Raw genomic sequence first — 24368 nt, forward strand, 5'->3', positions numbered from 1 at the left:
ATACAATGCAATTTATACATCAACTGTGTTTTTACTTGCAACATTCAACAAAGGAAACCAACTTGTAGTGTGACATTTTAATAATAACTAATTATATACTTTGTGTTAGCTTAGTTTTAACCATTTCTACATTGATATGCTTCTCTCATTTTTTCTGCAATAATGCACCCCCATTTACATTACATTTCTTGCAAACCTAATTTTACTTTCTGGAGAACGTAGGTCAGGTGGGACTGCTGGGACTGGTGGCTATAGGAAATTTCCTCTGTCCATGGGCACAGCAGGAACATTTTGAAGTAACCAAGGATCTGGATTATTGAGGGATTTTTATGGGAAAACTCCGTATTTTATTCTTCTCTTTGGCCCCGTTATTACAAGTATATTGCATCAAATGGCCTGAAAATCCAAGACAAACTTATGATCAGGGCATGTATTTCATTCCTTTCATCCTAGGTATGATATGTATGTCTCTAATGTCATCGTGCTGAAGTAGCCAACACAAGTAGCGCTCCGTCCCCATGCCCCATCCACTGGTGAGGAGTGGTTTCACTTGGCGCATGCTAATGTACCATTTATAGGACTGCTCAGGCACTGCATGGTGTCTCAGGGCCTCCTGTACCATCTGAGTAGTGGAATGACGTTCACCAAGACCCACAGTCTCACCCAGCCCCAGCAGAAGATCAGCAGCTTTGGCTTTGCACTGCCCTGTGCCCTCAACATATGCCTGGTAGAAGGGAACTCCCAGATGGTCCATCTCAGTCAGCCACACAGCACCACCATATTTCTCTATCAAGACCCGCTCTCCCTTGCGTGTTAGCTTTCTGCCAAACTGGGGCTGACCATCTTGGACCCACTCTACACAGTCAGGAGAGGGCATCATGGGGATGGCCTGGTCTAGAGGGACTCTTGGTAGTGGAGTTTTTCCATCCAGCTTGCTCAGCATGGCTGTGACATGTGAGAGGGTCCCAGCAGTGTTGAGAATTATATCTGAGTGTTTCTTCAACATGGACTTGGTCAGATGAGCCACGTATCCCTCTGCTGTGGAAATGGCTTTGTCCATGTCACCTAGCAGTTCACACTCCACATGGTAGAACTGGTTCAAGTGTGTGGCATCAGGATCTTCCCCTCTAAAACTGGGAGATATGTAGTAGGTCCCTGGCAGGTTCTCCTGGAAGCGAAGGAAGTATTCGAGAACAAACTGCATTGAGTCGGCCAAGTAGATGTCCTGACCCAGCAGATTAACAGACACTGGTTCTGAGTCAGATCCCAAGCCCATTGGTGAGGAGATGGTGTCTGTGGTGAGAGGGGTCAGTGCGTAGGAGTACTGGCAGGTATTGTGAAAATACTCCACTGTGCTGTGGAAAAGAGTGTTTTGAATCTGGAACATGTTGCGATACCACTGGCTCTTGATGGCAAGTGTTGAGTGGGATTTGGGGTCTTCCCATGAATGAGGAGGTCCGCAGTTGGAAATTTTTGAGTGGACTGCTTTGAGGGTCTCAGCGTCAGCCACTGGGCCATCAAGTGATGACACATATCCAGGGTAGCTCTCAAAGCATTCTGGTTGCTGCTCAGCAGGCTTGGCACCATCTGGTGAAGGTAACAAGGGGATCAGCTTGGCATGAGCATAGTCGATCTCAAATCCTTCAAAGATCAGTGCAACACCTCGAGCTCTCATCCCCTGTTCTAGTAGTCGGGCAACCTTTTGAGTGGCTAAGATCAGTGCTTTGTAGTCAGCATCATCCAGTTTGAAGATGTCACTGGACAGGGGTTTGCGTGGCACCACAACTGTCAGTCCAGGAGTGTTTGGGTATGGTGTGAGGAAGGCCACGTGCTCACTGTCTTCCCACACTCTCCACTGTTGCTGCTCTCCACGTACAATACGGCTGAACAGGTTATCATTAGATGGGTCCCCAAAAAAGTCAAAGCAAGAGGGTGCATTTGGTGTTGGCAGTCCACTTCTAATCTTGGCTTGAACCTGGGTGAGTCCTTCATCATCCCAGCGTGGGCCACTTTTTGAGGTGCAGTAGCCAGGATCATAGGCCTGAAACTCCTCTTCACCAGCAAGATGGGGTTGCCATTTTGGCTCAACACCATGAAGTGGGAGCAGTCTGATTTGTGCAGGATGATTAGAGGTTGGATTGAAAACCATGGCACAGCGCTGCACTCCCAGTCTCTCACATAGTAAGCTGGACACATCTCTTGCTCCTTGTAGCATCGCCACAAAATCAGGTGTGGCCAAGTGGAAGATACTTCTTGCCCCACTCAGAGTTTTTCTTGTCAGAATGGTTGACCCAGGGGTCCAAGGGTTGGGATTCAGGTAAGCAACTAGCTCATCTGTTTCCCAGATAACATTAGTGAAGCTTTTCAGAGGCCTCAGGACTTCCACTCGTGAAATCCCACTTATCATTGATGCCACAAACATAACACCGGCATTTGTTTCGATGATGGCATCCCCTTTAGTGTCCACAGCGATGATACCTGCGCAGATCCCATTGAGATTTTCAGTCATTACTTCTCTACATGCCTGCCTAAGACTATAGCCTTTGTGATGGTGAAGACTGGCTATTTTCTGGGCAACTGTGTGCCTCAGAAATACATCTCCATCTCCAGAGCAGGTAATAGCTACTTTGTCATCAGCATATATTCCTGCCCCCACTACTGCTGTATCCCCAACTCGCCCTTTCAGCTTTCCTACTACCCCACCTGTGGAGGATGCAGCAGCCAACTCATGCCAGTGATCCAAGGCCACAGCTCCAACTGTTTGAGGGTGATTGTTTTTTGAGGTATTTCCACTACTGAGCTTTGCAGTTAACTCTCTGTGGCGTGTATCAGTGTAGAAATACTCCGACCCAACAGGCTTCTCCTTCTCCTCCAGCCCTTGTAGAAACTCCTCAGCTCCATCTCCCACAATGAGTGAATGTGAGCTTTTCTCCATGACACATCTGGCTGCTTTTATTGGGTTCTTAACACTTTGTACACAAGCCACAGATCCTGACTTTGATGTACTGCCATCTACAATGGTTGCTTCCAATTCATTTTTGCCATCTTTGTTTAGCACTGAGCCTTTACCGGCATTGAAAAGGAAGCAGTCCTCCAGAGCTTCGACTGACCTCTGAACTGCATCCAGACTTCTGCCACCTTGTTGAAGCACCTGGCATCCAAGGGTTAGTGCAGTCTGTAGGGAGAACTCAATAACCCCAATCACATAGGGGTTCAACATCATCTCTTCCCCAGCTCCACCATGGATCAACAGAGTGTAGTCGGGACTATTGCCTGAAGTGGAGTCAACCTTGCTTTTGGCATTGTTTGAATGGTATGTTGGTCCATTCATTTTCTCAGTTTGACCCTGTTGGAGTAGACACTCAAGGGCTCCCATCTGGTTTGCAATGGCATATCTAACAGCTAGTAGCATCACTAACTTCAAGTTTATCCTCAGGTTTTCTTGGAGCTTTTTCAGTGTCAGAGCAAAGCTCCCTTTCCCATTAAGCACTATGCGAACCTTGTCTTTTTTTCCGAGGTAGGTTACAGCCAGCTGATCTTGGGCATAAACATTCCCTACTCCACACTCTACACCCTCCATCAGATCTGTACCAGTGAGGTACACAGATGGACACCCAAAGGGGTCCAGAAACTTTCTCAGAGGATTATCAGATGGCAAAGATCGACGCAGGGCAGCTAGATGGGGACCAACACCTTGACCACTTTTGGTGTTTTTGATTAGGCTCTTATGCTCCACAAACGCAATGTGGAACAAGCGCAGGAGGTCAGTCGTGTATTGGATTGTGTTATCTGGGCCAACACAAGATGCCAAGGCACTTACTAACTTGCGAGAATGCATGGTGAGTGAGTATGTAGGATCACAGCGGCCATGTTTGTAGTGGCGCATATGGGTAGGTGTGACAAGGATATGACTGGCAGCAGATTCCCCAAGAGTTTGTCTCAGGGATAGCTGCAAAGAGAAGTTGATCCAGGCATCATACAGGCCTCTCTGCCCTCTGAGAGTGGAAAAGACATCAGGATAGGAGGACATATCAAAAAAGAGAACTGGATGAGTTGTTTTTAAGTCAGAGCTTGGTTTGGGGTTTTTTACTCCCTGCAAGGGGAATGGCAGGGAAGTTGGACAAACAGAATTAACATTGTTTCCTGTGACAAACCCATTCACATTTTCTGGTTTAGCACAGACTAGGTTTAAGTCGACAGTTTCAGATAGATTGTACACACGCTCGGTCACAAGCCCAGCCACCATTCCATCCACAGCGCTGTGCTCAAACACCATCCCAGCTGTGCCATCCTTGAACACCACCAGGTTCACCACCTTTTGAAAAATAGAAAAATAAATTCAGTGGATGTAAACACTGGCCACCTCAAATAGTACTCCTAAGTGAAAACTGAGCCTTTATAAATTCTTTACAATTTGTGTCCATATCCAAAGCAAAATATTCCATTACTAAAGTAGAAAAATAGATATAGTAAGTAATACTAAGTATAAGTATAATTACAGTAAAGAAAGCTTTGTTCTGGGAGTATAACTGAATCATATTATAATGTGTGTGTGTATGTATTTTAAAAACCTTTCAGTACCTTGTCATAGTATCTCAGACATGGATTGTCTCCTCCTCCTCCCAGCCTCACTGCATTGAGGATGTCAGCCAGATCAGAAGGTGCATTCAAGTCCTCCAGACAGAGTGTTAGCACAGAGTTCTCCATCAGCCCCAGTGATGCTGCTGCTTCCCCGCCTTGCTCCAGGATCTCTTCCCTGATGGCAGCCCAGGTTTTACGCTGCAGAGCCGAGAGGCTACAGATGACAGAGGGATCATTCTGTTTTCCTGCCTTCGGTTGGCCCATCACCTGTGCCAGCTGGTTGTAGATGTCAATGAACGGTCGAGCAGAAACTGGCCCACCAGTGCTGGGATGCCACAATATGTCAACAGGGAACACTCCTCCAACACAGGTGATGATAGCATGGAGGCTGTCTGGGTAGACCTGGAAAAGACAAAGCTAAAGGTTAAGAATAGCTCAAAATACTTGGCATATTTGGATCTACTACCTGAAAACATTATCAAAATATTCTCACATTGGCTAGAGAAGTTGTAACAATTAGACACACTATTCGGGGATCAGAGAAAAAATTCTACAAGATATGCGCCCCTTCTTGGTATTCTATGAGAAACCTTCGACAATAATTAGTAGCCCCCCCTTCCATTCCCCCTTTCCCCCCTATTTCACTCCTCTTTGTTTTGTTTTTTCTTTCTTTTCTCCTTTCTTAAGTATGGTTGTAAATCATTTTTGCGATTTTTATTCTGTCTATTAATTTTTTTTTCTCAGTGGCTGTAGGAGTATGTCTATGTTTGGTTGTTTGGACATTTTTGCGATTTTTATTCTGTCTATTAATTTTTTTTCTCAGTGGCTGTAGGAGTATGTCTATGTTTGGTTGTTTGGACCAGGGGTTATGTTGTGACAGGGATGGATGTTGGACAAAAAATCAAAAATGATCTTCCTGTGCAGTGTCTTATACATGCTTTGTCAATAATAAAAAGACCATTGAAAGAAAGTATTATCAAAATGTGTCCTACAAGTACTTACCTTAATTTGATCTTGACTCTTGCCAGGAATCCGGCTGGCAGCAAATACCTCAGACTGCTGCGTGCGCTCCATTGGCACATCGCCCTCTAGTAAGAAGGGCTCACTGTACAGCTTTGCTGCAGCCCAGAGTAGAGCGGCTGCTCTCCCCAGCTGGGTACATGTCTGTGCTTTGGATGGAAGAAGAACTACAGGGAGCGCTGTGGCAGTGAGAAGAGGGTCATCACACAACAGCAGACCTCTCTTGAACTGCTCTGTCACCCAGTTCTCCTGGCCTGCAGCACTGGCTGCTAATTTCTGTTGGGCTTCCTGAAGGAGCTCCCTCTGCTGTTCCAGCACACCTTTGAACTCAGGGTAATGATCAGGACTTAAAGTGAGTTGCAGGACACGGCTCACTTCTTGCAAGGTAACATCCAACTCCGGAACAGGGTAGTCGCGAAGCGTCATGTTGGTATGGAGGAGGCTTGATAGAGAAAAAGAAAAAGAAGGCAAATTAGTGGTGATTCCAGGGAACTACATACTGATTTAGATCAATAGATACTGAAGCATTTGAAGAACATAGCCTCACCATATACCGTATGACACTTAAGAAATAACAAAACATATTACATTACTGATCAGTTAAACCAACAATAACCAGAAATCCTCACAACTGCTAAATAGAATACAATAATTTGACATTTTTGTAGCAATAGCTGAACAGAACAGATACAGTAAGTACAGAAAATATTCTCTTAATTGATTTAACCCTCACTTTTTGACCTATAGTTTATGTGCTACTATATGGCTCCATTTGACTTCATATCATCTATCAGCAAGTCTACCAGGAGTGGGATTAACGTGTGAGGCCTAATGATCGTGATCATCACTCATCTACTGCAACCACAGTATTACATGAATTTCAGTGAACTTTGGTTCATGTATTACTGCTCATCTCAGGGTGAATTGTAAGGCCCCACCATGAGGTTTCAATAGCCTACTTCAGCCCATAGCTCCTGTGTGTCCACCTGACAGAGTTGCTAGCCTAATAGGTCTAGACTGAGTCTTGTTCCAGACAAACATAGCCTACTGTACACACACAAAAACTGATACAATGCAATATTGTATACTGCTTACATGTCCTTCACATGATGTCCAACCTTTCTTACATTAGTGGAGCCAGTAAGTTAATTATTTGAATCATGGTGAAGGGACTGCTGAGACCAACACAGGTCTCTTTGTTTATCAATGTGGTGACCATGAACGGAATGCATCCAAATTTTACGTCTGTGTGAGACAATAACCCCCTGGACCCGAGTAATGGCTGATAACTAAACCCATCTGCTCACACGTGGAAGCACTTAGTCTGGTTTTGCCACTCCTCCACAGTTTGACATTTTTTCTTGATGGTTGTCATGGAAATGCATCCCTCTCTGTATGACTGTTTCAAAATTAGATTTCTCCTGATTGGCTGCATCAGTTTTAAGCCATCCACACAACGCTGGCTGTCTGGATTCCATCTGAGCATGTTGTCTATTTGGTTTCTGTGAGGATACTGGTCTTATGATACCAATATCTCAATTACAGACACAGTATGACAGATTCTGCCATCACATAATATAATCATTTTCAATGTAACACTACAGGACTTTTTTCTGTAAGAATCAAATGATCAATTGCTATGAACATCAAACTATACTTAGGTATACCATAGTATCAACCTGTTAAAAACCAAGCTAATAAACAAAACACCCATAGTTCAAAAATAGTCAGAAATTGGAACATTTTCTCCTATTTGGCATAGCTATACTTTAAACTTTAAGTATAAGCCTATTATCCCATTTAAACTCTGTGGTCTCAGTATGCAGATTCTTTTGGTTATATTTGCTCATACTTGTATACTTTATTTGTGTCTGATATGTTGGCCATTATTCTAACACAAGAGACATGAAGGGGATTCATGTCTGTTGTCTGGGATTTCTGTGCTGCTCAGACCATTGAGAACATTTGGAAAATATTTTTGAAAACACTGGGAAACTCAGAACTGCTGTCTTCAGTTGTCATTGTGACTATTATATAACCTGTACACAGCGAGCGCTATGGATTCACATAACAAGGGATTGTTTTTCAGGTGAAACTATAGACTACGATGCATTTTACCACAGCTCAAGTTTCAGTGTGATTTCTTCTTCTATCTTAGTTTTAATGTAATTTCTCCACATAATTTATCTTTTGTAAAAGAAAATCAATCAAATAGTTTAAAACAAAGTATCATTAGTAACTATGAAGGCACTTTTGTGTGCCTTTATAATATAAAACCTTGTTTCTAACCACATTCCTCAGATAAGCAATCACCTTAAAAACAGCATAAAAGCAATAAAGGTCATACAAGATGGCCTTTTTGTAATTTTCTACAACTTATACTGGTTTGTTTTTATAGATATAAAAAAAAATCAACTTACCTCAGTCTGGAAATTTCTCTAAGAACTGGCCAGTTGGTAGGATAGAAGGACAGTCGTCAGTGGAAAGAAAATCTGGTTGGACCACAAAACCAAGGGTTTGTCTATAATGCAGAAGCAGTGACTCCAATTAAGCAATTGAGTTCCTTGCCTCCCCTCTGTCACTCTCCAAATCACAGTATATCTCTCTCTCTCTCTCTCTCTGACTGTTTCTTCCATGTTTGCTCACGTGTTTTGCAAACCTTACATATCCACTCCACAGTCTAGAGTATGCCATGTGTTTCAAATTACTTTCCCTAACTTTTTGTATGTATTGTTATCAACACATTTTGAGCAGGGAATCATGTGTAAAAAATGTACAAGTTCTCAATGATCAGGACAACAATAAATCCTGATCAGGATGTGTTAACTTTAATAGCAGCTGTGACAATATGATTCTGACTCATCCAGCAGCTTGATCCTAATACTGTATGTGGATCCTCTTCTGTATGATGGAGCAGAACTGAGTGACAAGAAAAAATCTGAGGTGTAACTAGTAACTAATCAAAGGCTGGATGGCCAACCTGGCAGCAAAAGTTTTGATATATTGTTTGAAATACTAAAACACAAGTTTTCTTTGGTAAATAAATTACTATGATGGATATAAGAAGAAACCAAGGCTGTCATTTGCACTGGAGCATTGTTACAGTTGGTGTTTCTTGTTAAAGGATCAGAACAGTTCTTCTACCACTGACAGACAGTGTCTATAACTATTACAATACAAAAAGTACCAATCCTCTTGTGATGCCCGGAAATGAATGAACTTGGTCTGCTGTAGTTCTAAAGTATTTCTAAGTATGCAGGGGGTGACGTCTAAATGGTTAGTCTGATAAATACCGCATGAGCCCTAAGCAGCAAGTCCACGTGTTGCCTCCCGGCTGGCTGGACTATTTGCTCATGTCATCCCCCTACTCTGTCCGCCTCGCATTTCCTGTCGTCTCCACTGTCACTGTATAATGAAGGCCTAAAATTCCCAGAAGAAATAAAAAAGTATTCCAGCATCAATGCCTTAATTTACAGATATTAGAGGTACCAAATAGCAGCCAGCAACCATATAAAAGTCAGGCAAAACAATATGTCTTGTTCAGGTTAATCCACTGTATACATTTGAGGTTGGTTTTACAGATATTCTCTAATTAGCTTCAGGATGATTATATCAGATCATGGAGCACACACAGCAGCTCATTTTACCATGTCAGGAAACCTGAATCTTAATAGGTATCTTCCCAGACCGCGGCAGCATACAACTAGTAGTAAAGATGTGTGTCTTATGGGAAGGATGTCAGAAAAAACTTGCATTTTAATTATTTGGCTTGTTTTAACATGAACTATAAACTATAGGCTATTAGTTTTGTGTGTCTGCATGTCTTTTTTTGTTGTTTAACCCAATATTTCATATACAGAATCTGTCTATTCTACATGACCATAAGATTTGATAAATTTGAAATGTTATTATTCTCAGCCACGAGAACAGCTGTGCTATCACACCACTTGGTGGTGCTAAGACAAACGAAGGAGCTACAGGCATTGAGCTCCTGTAATACCAACAAGAATCTCCAGCTTAAATGTCCAAAATCCAACACAATACAAGAGAGAAATGGGAGAGGTGGAGCAGCCACAATTTACAATTGTTAATTGTGTGGTCAGTGTATGTAAACTGCATACAATGTATACAAACAGGGCCCCAATGTATAATTTTATTCTTTGGCTGCATTCTTACTGTGTCTTGCTGTTTGTTTGTGTATTTGGTGGTGACAGGGTGTTTGGAGATTGACTGAAGGCAGCTGGAGAAGGACAAACAAAGGATAAAGAGTGAAGAGTGAACAATCACCTGTAACTGATTTTATAATATTTTGCCTGTCTCTGTTAGACAGAGAGATACAGAAGATCCTTCATACCTACGGCCACCAGGCTTTTAAATACTTTTAATTCTTCTAATAGACGAGTTACCTGACACATGAATTTACCTGGGGTGAATAAAGTTATTCTTATATTATCTTGCTTATTTTCCAGGATAGCAGGTGTCCATTTCTGCAGAGTGTTGCTGTTTGTTGATGTCTTTTGAATCAATTAGTCAAAAAAATTCAGAAATGAGATTTTGCTCAATATAACAAGTGCAGCTTTGTTTAGTGTCAAGGTTAAATAAGTGATGTGTAATAGGCTACTTTGGTCCTCTTAAGGTTTCAATTTAATTAAATTTACTGATTTAACTGATTTAATCAGAAATTGTGTTCTAAAGACTCTAACAGCTTTGAAGTCTTACTTTGTAATGTTAAAAATCCAACATAACATTAAGAAGTGCAATAAACAGCGCTCAGCTATTTTTAAATTTCCCTCAACTTTCCCCTTAAATCCCGGATCTGAAGTTTGCGTGGAAGCATAAATTGTGGGCAGTGCCAGTCTGTGTACCGCAGGTGTAAACATGGGGGTTCAAACTCTGGTCTCTGCTCGGTGGCTCGCTGACATGGTCAAACGGAACCTCGTGGGGCCGCGGCTGCGGGTCCTGGACACGTCCTGGTACCTACCGATGATGGAGCGGGACGGAAAGAAGGAGTTCGCGCGGTCCCACATCCCAGGAGCGTCTTTCTTCGACATAGACGAGTGCTCGGACAAGACGTCCAAGTTTGACCACATGCTGCCGTCCGAGCAGTTTTTTGCAGACTATGTTGGGCGCCTGGGGGTCGGGAACGACAGCCATGTGGTTGTGTACGACGCCAGTGACTTGGGGGCGTTTTCCTGCACCAGGGTCTGGTGGATGTTCCGGTTGTTCGGACACCCCGAGGTGTCGGTGCTGGACGGGGGGTTCAGGAACTGGGTCAGAGGGGGTCACCCAGTCACGGGGACTTTCACTCAGCCTGACCCCGCCCACTTCACAGCCACCGCCAACCACTCCTGGGTCAAGTCATTTGAGGACGTGACCGGTAACATTACAACTCAGGGTTTCCAGGTGGTGGATGTGCGGCCCTATGAGAGGTTCCGTGGAAAAGACCCAGAACCAAGAGAGGGTACATCTTGATTCATAGCCAGTCAAATATACTCCTACGCTACTTATTGCTTTAGTGTTTTTGTTTTTAATTGATTTACTTAGTCGCACTGCTTGCTTGCTTTATATTACAAGGCTGCAGTTTAGCTGTGCCAGTGTGCACAAATGACAAACAAAGGTTGTGCACATGACATTTTTTAATACTACTAGCAGCAATACGACCAGCAGATCAGTGCATGAGTCATTAGTGCACTCTGCTGTGCACCAAAAAAACGTCATAACAACAACCTAACCCTAGACACAGGACAACTAAAGCTAGGGAGAGAGGGTGCAGACCTCTGCAAAGCCCCATGTATCGAATAAAATACAGAGACCTCAGAGAAAAATCAAATGATCTAGATCTGTTCTATATGTAATAGATCCTTCCCTTGACCACCCCCCACCCCTCCACCAAATGTAGTACATCAACTAAGTTGTTTTATAGTATATAGAAAGATAGAAAAATATTATTGTCTGTGCCAAATGGTGAAAGAAATTATCCTCTGACAAGGTTCAAAGAGCACATTACGTAAAACATACAAAGGGGAGACGGTCAGAAACGGCAACAAATGAAAAAAAAAAAATGATGCATCTATGTTCACTGAATCGAACAAACTTTTGACAAAAGCAAAAACTATCTTCACCTAAACACTATTTGCAGATCTCATGCTTTTTGCAAAACTCTAAAACACATTCTCATGCAATAAAACACAGTTGTCACAGTGATGGACTTGTGACTCATACTACATTAAAGTGGCAAAACATAAACACAAATAAAACACATCGGTCATCCGTCAAACACAATGACTCAAAATTGATCACACTTGTTTCTCATGATGTAAAAAACCAATAAGCCAGTTCAGTGTGCAAGAAGACAAAGAGTGGTCATTTCTGATGATGTTCAGGCTACTGTCATAGCCATAGACCAAGTTCTTATGGCATGACAATGAGACACCTATTCACACCCCAGCAGGAGGCCATTGTAGTTGAGATGGTCCATCAAAACAATGCCATTACACTACGTGAAGAGTAAATAGGAGGACATAATGTAGCATGATGTTGATGAAGTGTTGTGGCCTGACCCAGCCCAAAGATGAGATGAAGCAATGACTGCACGATTGAATGTGTGCGGTCTTTAGATTTTTCTACCCTTTACAGTGCATTAGAGGCTGTAGACTTTCATTTGTTCCCCACAGTACCTGTTTTTATAGTTTATGTTTGATGAATGCAGAGTAAATGCTAAATCCACAGAGTTGAGAAATCTTTTTTTTCTTTACTTTTGGGGATGCTAAATGCATGTACTATATTATAATGTGATCAGCAAACATTTCTCCCTGAGCTACATGCCCTGAACACACTGTGTTTTCCATTTTTTGGTGTAGTGTGTAATGACTGCTCAGCAGTGTTTCTATTTTGACTGATTAGAACAAGATCTGAACATTGTTCGGTTTTGAGCACAGGTAAAACTATTTTGAGGCGATAGTTTGGGTTTGCAAAAAGAATCTGAGGTTTTGTGAATGTATAGTGTGAGAAAGAGTTTTGTGTTTACAATTCTGAGAAAAGGACAGGAGGATTCAAAAGACGTGTTTTAACAACTGTGGAAAAACTGCAAAGGGCCAGATGGCAGCAACTGAAAGGAGTGGTAGAGTTGGTGGTAGGGGTCCGACTCCTCAGTGATCAGTGTGGTTTTCCTGGTCACTGAGCAGCTGTACAGGTCAGATAGAGGTCCACTGGCCTGATTAATTATGCGGGAGAGGTTTGGTTTATGCTTGGTGGTAAGGTGGTTATACCAGGAGGAAATGTTGAATGTGAGAATAGATTTGACCAGTTATTTGTGGACCAGAGTTAAAATGTCCTTGATGACATGGAAAGTCCTGAGTTTTCTCAGCAGGTGGAGGCGCTGCTGTGCTTTCTTTGTCCACAGCGACAGCGTGTTCTTTTAAGGACAGTCAGGTGTTTTAGGTATTTAAAAGACTGAACCTGCTCCACCAGCTGACCTTAGATGCTGAGTGGGTGGAACGGAGGTGATGGAGTTTTCTCTCTGCCCCCACAGCTGCAGCTCCTTGGTTTATGAGATGTTGAGCTCCAGTAAGTTTTCAGGAAAGGTTTGGATCAGGCTGTTGACTGTCTGCTGGTATTGAGACAAGAGCATTTCTGCCGGACAAATTATCCAACAGACTCAAATATAATATTTAGCTACTAAATTTCATCATACATGTGTTTACACAGGTGATCGGACAAAAGTAATTGATTTGATAGTTTAATAATATCCAGACAGGAAACTAGATATGATGGCAGCTTGATTTAAAGCCCTTGAAAATTTGTTTTTCTAAAACTTTGTGTAGTGTCATGAACCAGCTCAAAACTGACAACAAGGAGAGACCACACAAATAATTCTGGTTTAAAAAGCAAGATAGATTCATTTCAACTGATAATGAGTGAATCTCATATTTGAGTCGGAGCAGACGTATGAGGAGAGTAACGGATGGAGCAGGCAACTTAGGAAAAACAGAAAAAATTTCAAATCCAGACTTGATAATGCACTGTGCCAAAATGTTGTCTAATATAAATTTAAAAAAAAAAACTCAAGTCCAGACTTGACAAAGGCTGTTTCTCCTAATGATGACAACAATCATTTGAAATGTTGTGGTGGTGTGGTTTGACCAGATTTGATTGACAGTCCCAGTGACTAGAGTCTGTCATCAGATTATGTGTCTAATGTTACTAAATCATTGGAGCATGGAAAGTTGTCAGATCAGTGAGAAGACAGGGGTTGGCTTCAAACGCCTCCCATAATGTCTACAAGTCTTTAACATTTATATTAACATACTACTAATTCATACTACACTGTTCTACAAATGTATCCACTATCCAGAGAAGTTGAACAATTTGTAACAATTTGTGTCCTGTAGGTATCCAGCCAGGCCACATCCCTGGCTCCAAATGCATGCCGTTCTGCAGCTTCCTGGATGATGAGGGCATGATGCTGTCGACAGAGGAGCTGAAGAAGTTCTTTGAGAAGTCACAGGTGGACTTGAGTAAGCCCATCTGTGGCACCTGTGGCTCCGGTGTGACGGCCTGTCACATGGTTCTGGCTGCCCATCTGTGTGGGGCCCCTGGGGCGTCGGTGTATGATGGGTCCTGGTATGAGTGGTTCACCAAGGCTCCACCAGAGCACATTATCTCTGAGGTATAACCCGTAAAACATTTACTTTAAGAGACTGATTGACTGATCAGATCATCGATTCTATATCTGAACCTTAATGAGAGATACTTAAACCTCAAGAGTGAGCATAGATCTACAAATCAGAACCTTTAGATTAGTGGCACTGGTTCCCAACTTTTTCGCTTGTGTCCAAGACAAGCCCCATCCTCAACCCCTGCCTATACAGATGCATCGTGATACAGCAGTTGAAAGTTTTTGGTCCTATTGTGTATACATAATTTTGATTATGTATGTGAGTGTGTTAATGGGATTGATAACCTCACATCCTCAGAACAGACAAAGCTCAGTGGACCGCCCTGAGATAGTGGTGCCCCCCTGATTGGGAACCAATGCTTAGATGATCCTTATGTAGGCTACATAGAATATAAGGATTTTTTTATATTTTGTAATGAGGAGCTTTCCATCATGTTTTTTCTTGAGAGAAATTGTATAATGTGAGTAATTTCCTCCCGCCTTTGAGACCCCAAGAACAAAATGTATTTTGCCTTGGGGATGTAGCCTACACTTCTTAGAGATGTGGTTTGGTTTAATCCAGATTGTGTAGGCTATTATACAACACCCTGGGAGCTAAATAAAACACTTTTGATGTGAAATTTAAATTCTGTGTAATAGTTTTTTTTTTTTTTTTTTTTTTGGAAATGTTATGAATGGTTTCTTAATAAATAATGATAAAAACCAGTAGGCTAAGTGCATGATCTCTAGTGTCAGTTTGGTGCTCTGTAGCTGAGCAGGTGAAGGTTGTCCTGCAGTACACAGTTTCACTCTAGCGGTGGGAGCTGGTACTTCAGTGCCTTCCTTGTCATGGCGGCGCAGACTCGGGCTTTGGTGTCCGGACAGTGGCTGGCAGAGGCCATCAGAAACAACCTCGTCGGACCCAAGCTGCGCGTCCTCGACACGTCATGGTATCTACCGAAAACCAAACGAGACCCGAGAGCCGAGTTCGTGCAGAAGCACATCCCGGGCTCCTCGTTCTTTGACATAGACGAGTGCTCTGACCACAGCTCAGGTCTGGATCACATGCTGCCGACTCCCAGCCACTTCTCCCAGTATGTAGGAGACCTGGGCATCGGCAACGACACGCACGTCGTCGTCTACGACACCAGCGACTTCGGCTCGTACAGCGCGCCGCGGCTGTGGTGGATGTTCCGGCTGTTCGGACACAGCCTGGTGTCGGTGCTGGACGGCGGCATGAAGAACTGGCAGGCGGACGGCCACCAGCTGACGGCAGAGCACCGCAAACCGGAGCGCAGAGACTTCAAGGTGGCTCCGAACCAGTCGTGGGTGAAGAGCTATGAAGACGTGCTGGACAACATCAGAACCGGGCAGGTCCAGGTGGTGGACGCCAGGTCTGCGGGCAGGTTCAGGGGGACTGAACCGGAGCCCAGAGAAGGTGATGAGGAACAGCCTGAACAGAGCCACAGTTTTGATCATCTAAAGTCTATAGGCTACTTTTCCTCAGCAAAACATAGTGAAACTTTAGAAAATTTGGCTGTTGCAACATTTTATTTTATTGTTTTAGCAAATGAAGGAAGGCCTACTGTAGGAAATAGCCTATTCATTTCACTAGGCCTAGGCCTACTACAAACAGGCTACTTCATGAAAGAAAGTTATAATATGATGATGTTGAGATTTTATGGTCTATCTATGATCACAATCTGACACAATAAATAACTTACTGGTTTACCATGTAAAAGTAGCCAGTTCATATGCCTGCCCATATATTCAGTCAACAATTTCCCTCTGAGCTCTCAGCTGAATTTCATGATGCATAGGATACACACAATCCCCCTGCTGAGGGCCAATGTGGCTGTAAGCTCTGCAAGAAAAAAGTTTGTGCACTGACTTAAAAACAGAAAAGTTTCTGTCAGACTTATTGATATTTTATGATATTTCTCCTCCACCCAGATACACTGCCGGGCCATTTCCCCGGTGCAATCAGCATGCCTTTCACTACTTTCATGGACGCCTCTGGGAAGGAGCTGCCACTCGAGGGCCTGTCCAAGCTGTTCACAGAGGCAGGAGTGAACCTGGAGCAGCCGCTGTGGACCACATGTGGGTCCGGCGTCACAGCATGTCATGTTGTCCTGGCTGCTCACCTGCTCGGCCACTCTGAGGTGTGCGTTTATGACGGCTCCTGGTCAGAATGGTTTAAAAGGGCATCTCCAGAGCACATCATCTCAGAGGGAGAGGGAAAGAAGGTGTGAACAAGGCAAAAGAGGGGAGACAGTGGACTACTGGAAACAAGAATGTGAAGTTTAATTTACATGGGAAAGCTGTGTGTTTGCTGCCAATCAGTGTGGCAGAGCAAGATTGTTACAATGTAATCTACAAATACTGAGGAGGCACTTAACCCTATAGAAGGCTGTGTAGCTACTGTGAGCTTGTAGTTACTAACATAACAGATGCAAGTTTCACCAGCTGTCAGAAACCTTTAATGTAAACCTCCCGCCATTATGCAAATTATTCTAATTTTCATTAGAGTGAAGATGTTTAAGAAACTGTCTTAAAATAACAGGTTTAATTTGTTTGCTGAAAATTTGACACTTGTTGCACAGTTTTTGATTATCTCACTAGAAATGTGTCAGGAGTCTGATTCTAAAGCACTTTGCTTATAGGAGAATAACATGTGGATATACTGTATTCTTTTATAAACGTTACAATAAATGGATGTTTGAGGTTCTTGTTTTCTTATGCAACAGGTTGACCTTCAAACTGTTTCCTTTTTTAAAACTGACCACACATTGAGGGGAAAACTCCGTACTAAGTAACCAGAAAAGTAAATATTTAACTTTCTTAAAATAGCTGTGAATAGCAAGGCAAAATTCTATAGATGGAAAAAATATTGATCAGCTACGTTTCTCCTACAGCCTGTAAGATTCAGGCTCATGCTGATTATTTGAAAGTCTACATGATTTGTGACTGTATTATCCCTTCATATAATTCTTTAATCCTGCAAAGTTACATGTAACAAAAATGTAAGAAAAAAAAAGTACAAGTAAATTTTAAAGAATAAGCAAATAATAGTTTCTTCACAGAGACTACACACCCTGTATTGAAAAGAAAAAAAGAAAAGAAAAAAAAGGATTGCTGACGTGGAGGAAATCAAAACCAGTTCAGTCCTGTTCCTTCTGGATTCGAGGTGTCTGGCAAGATGCCCGATCTCCAAAGAAAATTGTTAATAGGCCTATATTTAAGCTTTTGTTACGTCATGTTAATACAACACAAAATGAAGACCTTCTATGTGCTGTGTTTATATGGCCACTGATGTGATGAGGAATTTATAAATTCCTTAACAGGGCTCCCATTTTGAGTGTGGCTTGAAGATCGCATTGGAAATGGTGCACTTACGTCATTCTCCAGGAGCAGTAATGACACTGCCATCTTAAAACTGTCAAATATAATGAGTTATTACTTGTTTTATCTATGGTCCATGTTGGGAATGCAAACTGGGCAGAACAGAACGAACAACTCATTTTGAACATTTATTTTGGAGCTGGATTGTGTCAGCTGTATGCGCAGTGGTCTGCACAGCTTCACATTTCAATCAAACCCCCCATTCTGTTATTGACAACATTTCATTAGTGTCTATTAGGCCTCTGACCTCACCTACAGATAGCACCAGCTCATCATATTGTGATCATATAAAACATTAATAATCAGAACAATCACCCAATGTAGTTTTGTTCCAGTATATTGATTAACAAAGTAAATATTGCACTGCAAAAGCAGTGAATGGTGGAGATAGACTACTAAGGCTGTGGATAGGCCTACATACATGTGCAGCGAGGTGTTTAAGATACAACAGCTGTAGGCCCATTTATTTTCAGTTTATGACAGCTGTTTAGGCAGACTTTATCTGACTTTAAAACGTGGCCTAATTCTGGTCCTATTTTAAAATTGACTTTAGTTAGCACACTTGCATATTTACAGTTTTTTTTTAGAGGACATGAATCAAAAGTGATTCCATCACCCGACTGGCCCTGAGCTTCGCAGCACAAATGCCACAACCAAGATGGCCGCCCGCCTCTGACGTATGTCACTCGGATGTCCCGTCAACTGCCTGAAGGTCCTAACGAAATAAACAAATTGGGGTCCTTTTCTGTGATAGGCTAGCTGCCGAAACGAAACGAGTCACATTGTTTTACACAACTGTGGTAAATCTTGAAAAGTAGCACAAATATATTTCGACAAACGTGTTTGGGGAATGTTGATAAAGTAGAGGCTTCACTCGGTTTGGTCATTTACGCCCTAACTGGTCCTGTGGTTTTGTCTTTGAACGTCGAAGGGTGTGTTTTGTCGGCCGTAACGTTAGCGCTAGCGAAGCGAACAAGCTAGTCCTCAGACCGACGTGATTCTGCTTTTTAGCCAAATAAAATAAGAGGTAAGTCCCGCTAAAAAGATTATTGTTTGACACTGGAGCTAGTGTTAGTGAGTTTCTGCCAGTGGGCGGTTTGCTATGTTTCTGTGTTGCGTCCTGAGCAGTGTATTGTAGAAGCTAAATTAACCATATCCTTTCACCTGGACTCCAGTGGGAACTAAAAAACATCAATCAATATAAGTGTTGAGAGAATAAAATTGTTACCATGTGTTGTATATTTTCAGTAGAATCAGTCGTGACCGCGTCATTAGATTGTTGACAGGCTGAATTGAATAATTAATTTGTTTTTGGTTGTTTTTCCACAGGGAGGCGTTGATGAGCAACAATGTCTGGCATCGCTCTTAGCAGACTGTCCCAGGAGCGCAAAGCCTGGAGGAAAGACCACCCATTTGTAAGCAGCAGCTGCGGGATGATTATCACGCTGTGTCAACATTATGTCCCCCGTTTACGAGAGTTCATAGATTTATTGTTGCCAATTGTAGAGTCTGATACAAAATGGAGAATAACTCAGTGAAGTGCGACAGACATCTTTCACTCATGTTTTGTGTTTCATGTTAAACCTCGCAGGGTTTTGTTGCTGTGCCGACCAAAAATCCTGATGGGACCATGAATCTGATGAACTGGGAGTGTGCCATTCCAGGAAAGAAAGGAGTAGGTTAACTTCTGGCCTAAAGTCGCTCACATATTAAAAGTTAGCAATAGTAGATAAATTCATGTCTCATGTTTGACATATAAATGATAATACTCAATCTTAAAGCGTTGCTGACCTTATCACCTATTACAGGACAATGTGTTATCAGTTTATAAGTAACTTTGCGTGTTACGCACTACAGCTCATTCTTTAATACCTGTCTTGTGCATTTATAAAAATGATCAGACCCAGTGCTGGAAACGTGAGTGCATTTTCTCAAGAACTGTAATTTAGTGCAATTTTCAAATACATCCTATTAGAGAAGCAAATCTTACTTTTTTATTCCTTTACATATGTTTGACATCTATAGTTAATTCAGATGAATACAAAATATTCATCTACTAGCAAGTAATGATGTGTTAATATAGACTTAACAATAATAGAGTTTTAGACTAGTGCCAAAAATCCTCTGATACTGTCACAAATACTGGAACAGTTATTTTTTACGTGGTTGTTATCAGCAAGCACCATCACTAAAAACACAACTTAGTTTCAAGCAGTGACACCAGTGTTGGCATAACTACTGTAGTTCAGAAATATATCTAATTAATTTATTCAAAGTTTTATTTTTTCTGAGTTGACAGTCAGATTAGATAATAAAAGACTGACTTTGTTTTCATCTTCATTTTTCCAAACGTTTAACCTGAGCCATGCTGCACAACAATGAAAGCAATCATATTAGGGATGTTTGTGTAAAACAGATGCGTTTTTGTAAAGCTTATATGAGATCAGTCTCTGTATTGGCAGATACACAAGTTCAGGTTTTGGAAACAAGGTCTGGAAGAAAAATAGTATACGAACATTGTTAATACTCGTGCGTGTGTGTTTCTTTTTTCTTTTTTTTACTGAGGTGTTAGAACTTTTTCTTTCTAAAACAAAAAGGTGCATTTCAGTTTCAGTGTGATAACTGTTACATAACGTCCTAATTTTTGTTGTGCTGTGGCACCAAACTAAAAGATGAATTCACCTATGTCTTTATTTCTTTTAACCCTTTTATCAGACTTTGTGGGAGGGAGGACTCTACAAACTCAGAATGCTGTTCAAAGATGACTACCCTTCCTCACCACCCAAATGTGAGTATGGTTGTGCAGTTAGTACATAGTTTCATTTTACACCAAAGGGCAAAGATTTACATGCAGCTGTCTATTCAAAATAAAAGAGGAAAAACGCAGGAAATATGAGTTTTGGTAACAAGATCATTAAACCAGGTTGAGTCACCAACATACAGTGAATCTTGAATACAAAATGACAGAATGTTTGTGTAATGGTAAAAAAAAAAAAAAAAAAAAAAGTGGTTATTGCCATATATTCTTTAATTTACTGCATTTGCTGCTTGTGCTTATGGAAAAGTTTGGGTTCTTTTTTTTAAGTTGTCCATGCAAGCAAAACTCTTACACTTCCACCTAACAACAACAGTTGTGTAATTGTGGTTTCCTACAATGACTATGTTGTACTTTGCATCTGAAAACTTCAATATTACTGTTTCAGTTTTCTTCACACTTTAAAATTCTGACTTTCTTCTCTATTGTTGCCACTCAGGCAAGTTTGAGCCACCCATATTCCACCCAAATGTCTACCCATCAGGCACTGTGTGTCTGTCCATCCTGGAGGAGGACAAAGACTGGAGGCCAGCCATCACCATCAAACAGGTTCAAACACACTCACAGTCACTGTCATCAGCAGTGGATGTAATTGATTTACTCATTTATCATAAGTTCACATGTGGTTGTGGTTGTTTGTTTTGCGAGTACAAACCTCTCACTATACAGACCAACAACTGATGACAAATATTGAGTTGTGTCAAGGAATGGATGCAAAGCCAATATGAGTCAACCTGATAAACTATCACACTGACTGGATGATGATTGACTTTCAGATCCTGTTGGGTATCCAGGAGCTGCTGAATGAGCCCAACATCCAAGACCCAGCACAAGCAGAGGCTTACACAATTTACTGGTGAGTGTGTCTCCAATGACCTGCCTGCAGCTGAAGCCTGAATGAATTGTTTGTTTTTTTAAATTAACAAATATCATTCCACAACAACTGCATCCGAAATGTCCACTCAGTTTGCATCTTTCATTTGTAGTGTGCTCCTGCTGTGTATTTTTTTGGAAGAAAGTAAAGTCGGATACTTTTAAGGGATTTAGGAGTCAGTTGAAATGTTTGGAAAGAGACGCTCTCCTCTTCTGAAAGATCTCAGGCCTTTAGAAACCAGAAGTGAAGTCACAAGAAAAAAAAGAATTGTTTGCAGTTCTTTCACTACTTAAAGCAGAAGTAAGCGATTCGGTCGTTTTGGCTAATGCTGCGTTCCAGGCAGGCTTTTGAAACCGTAAATTACAGCTTCAAGTCACAACTTACGACTTTGTAGCGTTCCAGGCAACCCACTTGTGTTTTTCCGACCTGTTTTACCTGTGAAAGTCACTATAACGGCCACTCGTAACTTCCGACCCGTGAACTCGTACCAGATCGAACTGGTACGACTTCACAGGTCGGAAAAACACGAGTTACGGGCTGCCTTGAACGCACCATAACAGTCCTCGTCCCTATGTCACCACATTCACGGCATCCCTTGGCTGCACACACAGCCCTTCATGCCGTTCTCTCTCCTCATTGGATAAAAATTGTAGGATACGAGAAAAGTTTTCTCCTCGGCTCAGAGCAGAGCAGAGTGACTGACAGACCCGTGTTTCGGTCCAAACACTCTATGTAAGTGATTGCTGTTGGAAGATATAACTATTTAAGACTTATATTAACACAAAAATATCGCTTACTTCTGCTTTAATTCATTGAGGTGGAATCTGTAAAACTGAACCCCAAAAGGAAAATTTTAAGTGATGTTAAGAGGGTTTAAAATGTCCTTTCTCTCTGCTTGTTGTCTTTCAGTCAGAACAGGATGGACTATGAGAAGCGGGTAAGGGCACAGGCCAAGAAGTTTGCCCCCACATAGAGAGGAGTGCTGGCCTTTAACCTGCCAGAGCAGCCTGAACTGACGGAGCTTACAAACGGGAGGCAGGCGGCACCTGAAGGACCACTCCAATAAGAATCCAGTTTTAAGTATTATACTATTACACAGATGACAAGTGAGCCTGTTTTTCTTTACTTTACTTTTCTTTTCTTTATTTCTTTATTTCTTTTTTTTAAACAACAAAACATCATAATTCTACTGTCTACCAGAAATATTTATGCATTTTGATGCATAGCTGATGATCCTAGATTTCTGCTGTCAACATGACCTTTGCTCTTTGTAACTCTTGTATAATCCATATCTCCACTTTTGTCATGAGTGCTGCTGAGCTCACTCATGCCTCCATTAATTCTGTAAAATCATGCTAATGTAAGGACAGCGCTGTAGAAATAAGACTTCACGTCAAAACCACTCTCTGTGTAATGTTGGTGGGTTGTGGCAGAGGAACAGTGTTTGCCTAGTCATAACCTTCCAGTTTTTATCAGACCCCAGAAATATTGTAGATAGTGTTTCATTAATACGGACATAAACTGGGACAAATCAGAAGCACAATGGAAGTCACTCCTTTCCTTGTGCTCACAATCCCCTCTTTCATTCCTATCACATAACCGTCACATCAGAGTTTCCCCCCCCAAAAAAGAAGAAAAGATATCAACACAATACGAACAAAAAAAGACGATCCTGGCACTTACAAGCTCAGCTGCAGCAATTAGAGGAAGAGTAGGAAGTGGTGCTGTCCAGTGTCCACATCACAGATAAGAAACGGGGCAGGTAGAGTCAGGGCTTTGTTCCGACATCATTCATGCTTTACTGCAGAGACACAAAGATAAACCAAATATTAAGATCCTTTATATGAATCCAACTGGGAATGAAACAGTTTGTCGGTCACAGTGACGAACTTGAGTCACATTAAACATCAGCCGGTGTCACCTGCTTCCCAACTGAGAGATAGAGGAGAAGTTGCATAGGTAAAGTAATAATAACTGTTGCTGTGTGTTTGTTTTGGCTCAATTCATTTAGTCATTTATCCCCCATTTCATATAAAATTCATATGAACTCCTGTAAAAAGAAAAAAAAAAAGAAAAAACAGTTAAACCTACGAGTCCAACAGAAGCTGAATGATCCTCATTGGAATGGCCTCTCAACCAGCAAGGAAGGCAGATGAAAGTGCACTTGAGAGTAAGCGAAGGCCTGAGATTTTTTTGCCTCTAAGTAAATGAGAGCATGTACATAATATAAATAATGAAAAATTGTGGAAGTTATGTTTTATATTGTTTTAGCCAGTTGACATTTGTGTGTGGTATTATAACAGAAAACACAATAAATGGCATAAAATTGTGAAATAAAGTTGAATAAAAGACCTGAAAAATATTTGTTGTTCTGCTTTTTTTTTCTTTCTTTCTTTTTCTATTTTGGCTGTAAAGTAGGTTTTATTGACAATATATACACAACGTATCAAGATGTGTTTGTGTGTATAAGTGTGATTGTGGGCCTCTGGAAATTATAGCCTCGGTTTCCTGTTATTAGCTGACGGGAGTTGGCATCGTGTGTGGTCTTCACCTGCTTCCAGGTTCCATGTGTTGTGCGTTCAGAGATTATACTGCAGACTACAGGTAGTAGTTGTTTAAGTTACTGTTGCTGCCCATTTTCTATTTTTCAAACCATCCTCTGTAAACATAAGAGATGCTTGTGTAAAAAATCCCCACAGATCAACAGTTTCTGAAACGGTAGGACGGAGCATCCAGCTGCCAGCTGACTGGCACCAACAGCCATGCTGCGTTCAAAGGCATTTAAATCACATTTCTTACCCACTCTGATGCTCAGTTTTAACATGAGTTGCTACCATGTGATTGGTCCATTAGATATTTGCATCAATCAGCAGTTGAACAGGTGTACCTAATTAAGTGACCTCTGAGTACTTTGTTGTACTTTCTTTTTATGATGCACACTGTTTTATTTGCAGATGGTATAAAGTGAGATCATCAGTGGTTGCTTAAGAGCTGTGAAACCAATTTCTAAACGTCTTTTC

The 24368-nt window shown here is 41.7% G+C and overlaps 4 protein-coding genes across 4 annotated transcripts; 3 read left to right on the top strand and 1 right to left on the bottom strand.

The window, feature by feature from the left end:
- Positions 1-183: 183 nt before the first annotated feature.
- LOC146983264 (uncharacterized) lies at positions 184-8222 on the bottom strand. Its single transcript, XM_085784764.1, has 4 exons — positions 8022-8222; positions 5584-6043; positions 4582-4983; positions 184-4315 (listed from the first exon to the last, which is right to left on the bottom strand). Exons 2-4 carry the CDS (start codon positions 6025-6027, stop codon positions 422-424), a joined length of 4740 nt encoding a protein of 1579 aa, XP_085640890.1. The 5' UTR covers positions 6028-6043; positions 8022-8222; the 3' UTR covers positions 184-421.
- A 2224-nt stretch (positions 8223-10446) lies between these two features.
- Positions 10447-14913, top strand: LOC146983265 (3-mercaptopyruvate sulfurtransferase-like). The gene is made up of 2 exons (XM_085784766.1): positions 10447-11062; positions 13992-14913. The coding sequence occupies exons 1-2, from the start codon at positions 10480-10482 to the stop codon at positions 14273-14275; spliced, it is 867 nt and encodes a 288-aa protein (XP_085640892.1). The 5' UTR covers positions 10447-10479; the 3' UTR covers positions 14276-14913.
- Positions 14914-15099: 186 nt separating this feature from the next.
- Positions 15100-16971, top strand: LOC146983266 (3-mercaptopyruvate sulfurtransferase-like). The gene is made up of 2 exons (XM_085784765.1): positions 15100-15695; positions 16211-16971. Exons 1-2 carry the CDS (start codon positions 15107-15109, stop codon positions 16507-16509), a joined length of 888 nt encoding a protein of 295 aa, XP_085640891.1. The 5' UTR covers positions 15100-15106; the 3' UTR covers positions 16510-16971.
- Positions 16972-18384: 1413 nt separating this feature from the next.
- On the top strand, positions 18385-22504 carry LOC146983267 (SUMO-conjugating enzyme UBC9-like). Its single transcript, XM_085784767.1, has 7 exons — positions 18385-18686; positions 18989-19074; positions 19251-19334; positions 20375-20447; positions 20914-21023; positions 21251-21330; positions 22258-22504. The coding sequence occupies exons 2-7, from the start codon at positions 19009-19011 to the stop codon at positions 22319-22321; spliced, it is 477 nt and encodes a 158-aa protein (XP_085640893.1). The 5' UTR covers positions 18385-18686; positions 18989-19008; the 3' UTR covers positions 22322-22504.
- The last annotated feature ends 1864 nt before the right edge of the window (positions 22505-24368 follow it).

This window comes from Trachurus japonicus, chromosome 8 (assembly GCF_045865225.1).
Source record: "Trachurus japonicus isolate A0001 chromosome 8, Traja_1.0".
NCBI lineage: Eukaryota > Metazoa > Chordata > Actinopteri > Carangiformes > Carangidae > Trachurus > Trachurus japonicus.

Bases quoted from the DNA above. Each gene is read 5' to 3' on its own strand.
- LOC146983267 (XM_085784767.1), top strand. From the start codon at position 19,009: ATGTCTGGCATCGCTCTTAGCAGACTGTCCCAGGAGCGCAAAGCCTGG. The intron at 19,075-19,250 runs GTAAGCAGCAGC...TAAACCTCGCAG, and splicing joins GGAGGAAAGACCACCCATTT to GGTTTTGTTGCTGTGCCGAC. The intron at 20,448-20,913 runs GTGAGTATGGTT...GTTGCCACTCAG, and splicing joins CCCTTCCTCACCACCCAAAT to GCAAGTTTGAGCCACCCATA.
- LOC146983264 (XM_085784764.1), bottom strand. From the start codon at position 6,027: ATGACGCTTCGCGACTACCCTGTTCCGGAGTTGGATGTTACCTTGCAA. The intron at 4,984-5,583 runs GTAAGTACTTGT...TGTCTTTTCCAG, and splicing joins AGAGTCAAGATCAAATTAAG to GTCTACCCAGACAGCCTCCA. The intron at 4,316-4,581 runs GTACTGAAAGGT...ATTTTTCAAAAG, and splicing joins GTCTGAGATACTATGACAAG to GTGGTGAACCTGGTGGTGTT.
- LOC146983265 (XM_085784766.1), top strand. From the start codon at position 10,480: ATGGGGGTTCAAACTCTGGTCTCTGCTCGGTGGCTCGCTGACATGGTC. The intron at 11,063-13,991 runs GTACATCTTGAT...TGTGTCCTGTAG, and splicing joins AGACCCAGAACCAAGAGAGG to GTATCCAGCCAGGCCACATC.
- LOC146983266 (XM_085784765.1), top strand. From the start codon at position 15,107: ATGGCGGCGCAGACTCGGGCTTTGGTGTCCGGACAGTGGCTGGCAGAG. The intron at 15,696-16,210 runs GTGATGAGGAAC...TCCTCCACCCAG, and splicing joins TGAACCGGAGCCCAGAGAAG to ATACACTGCCGGGCCATTTC.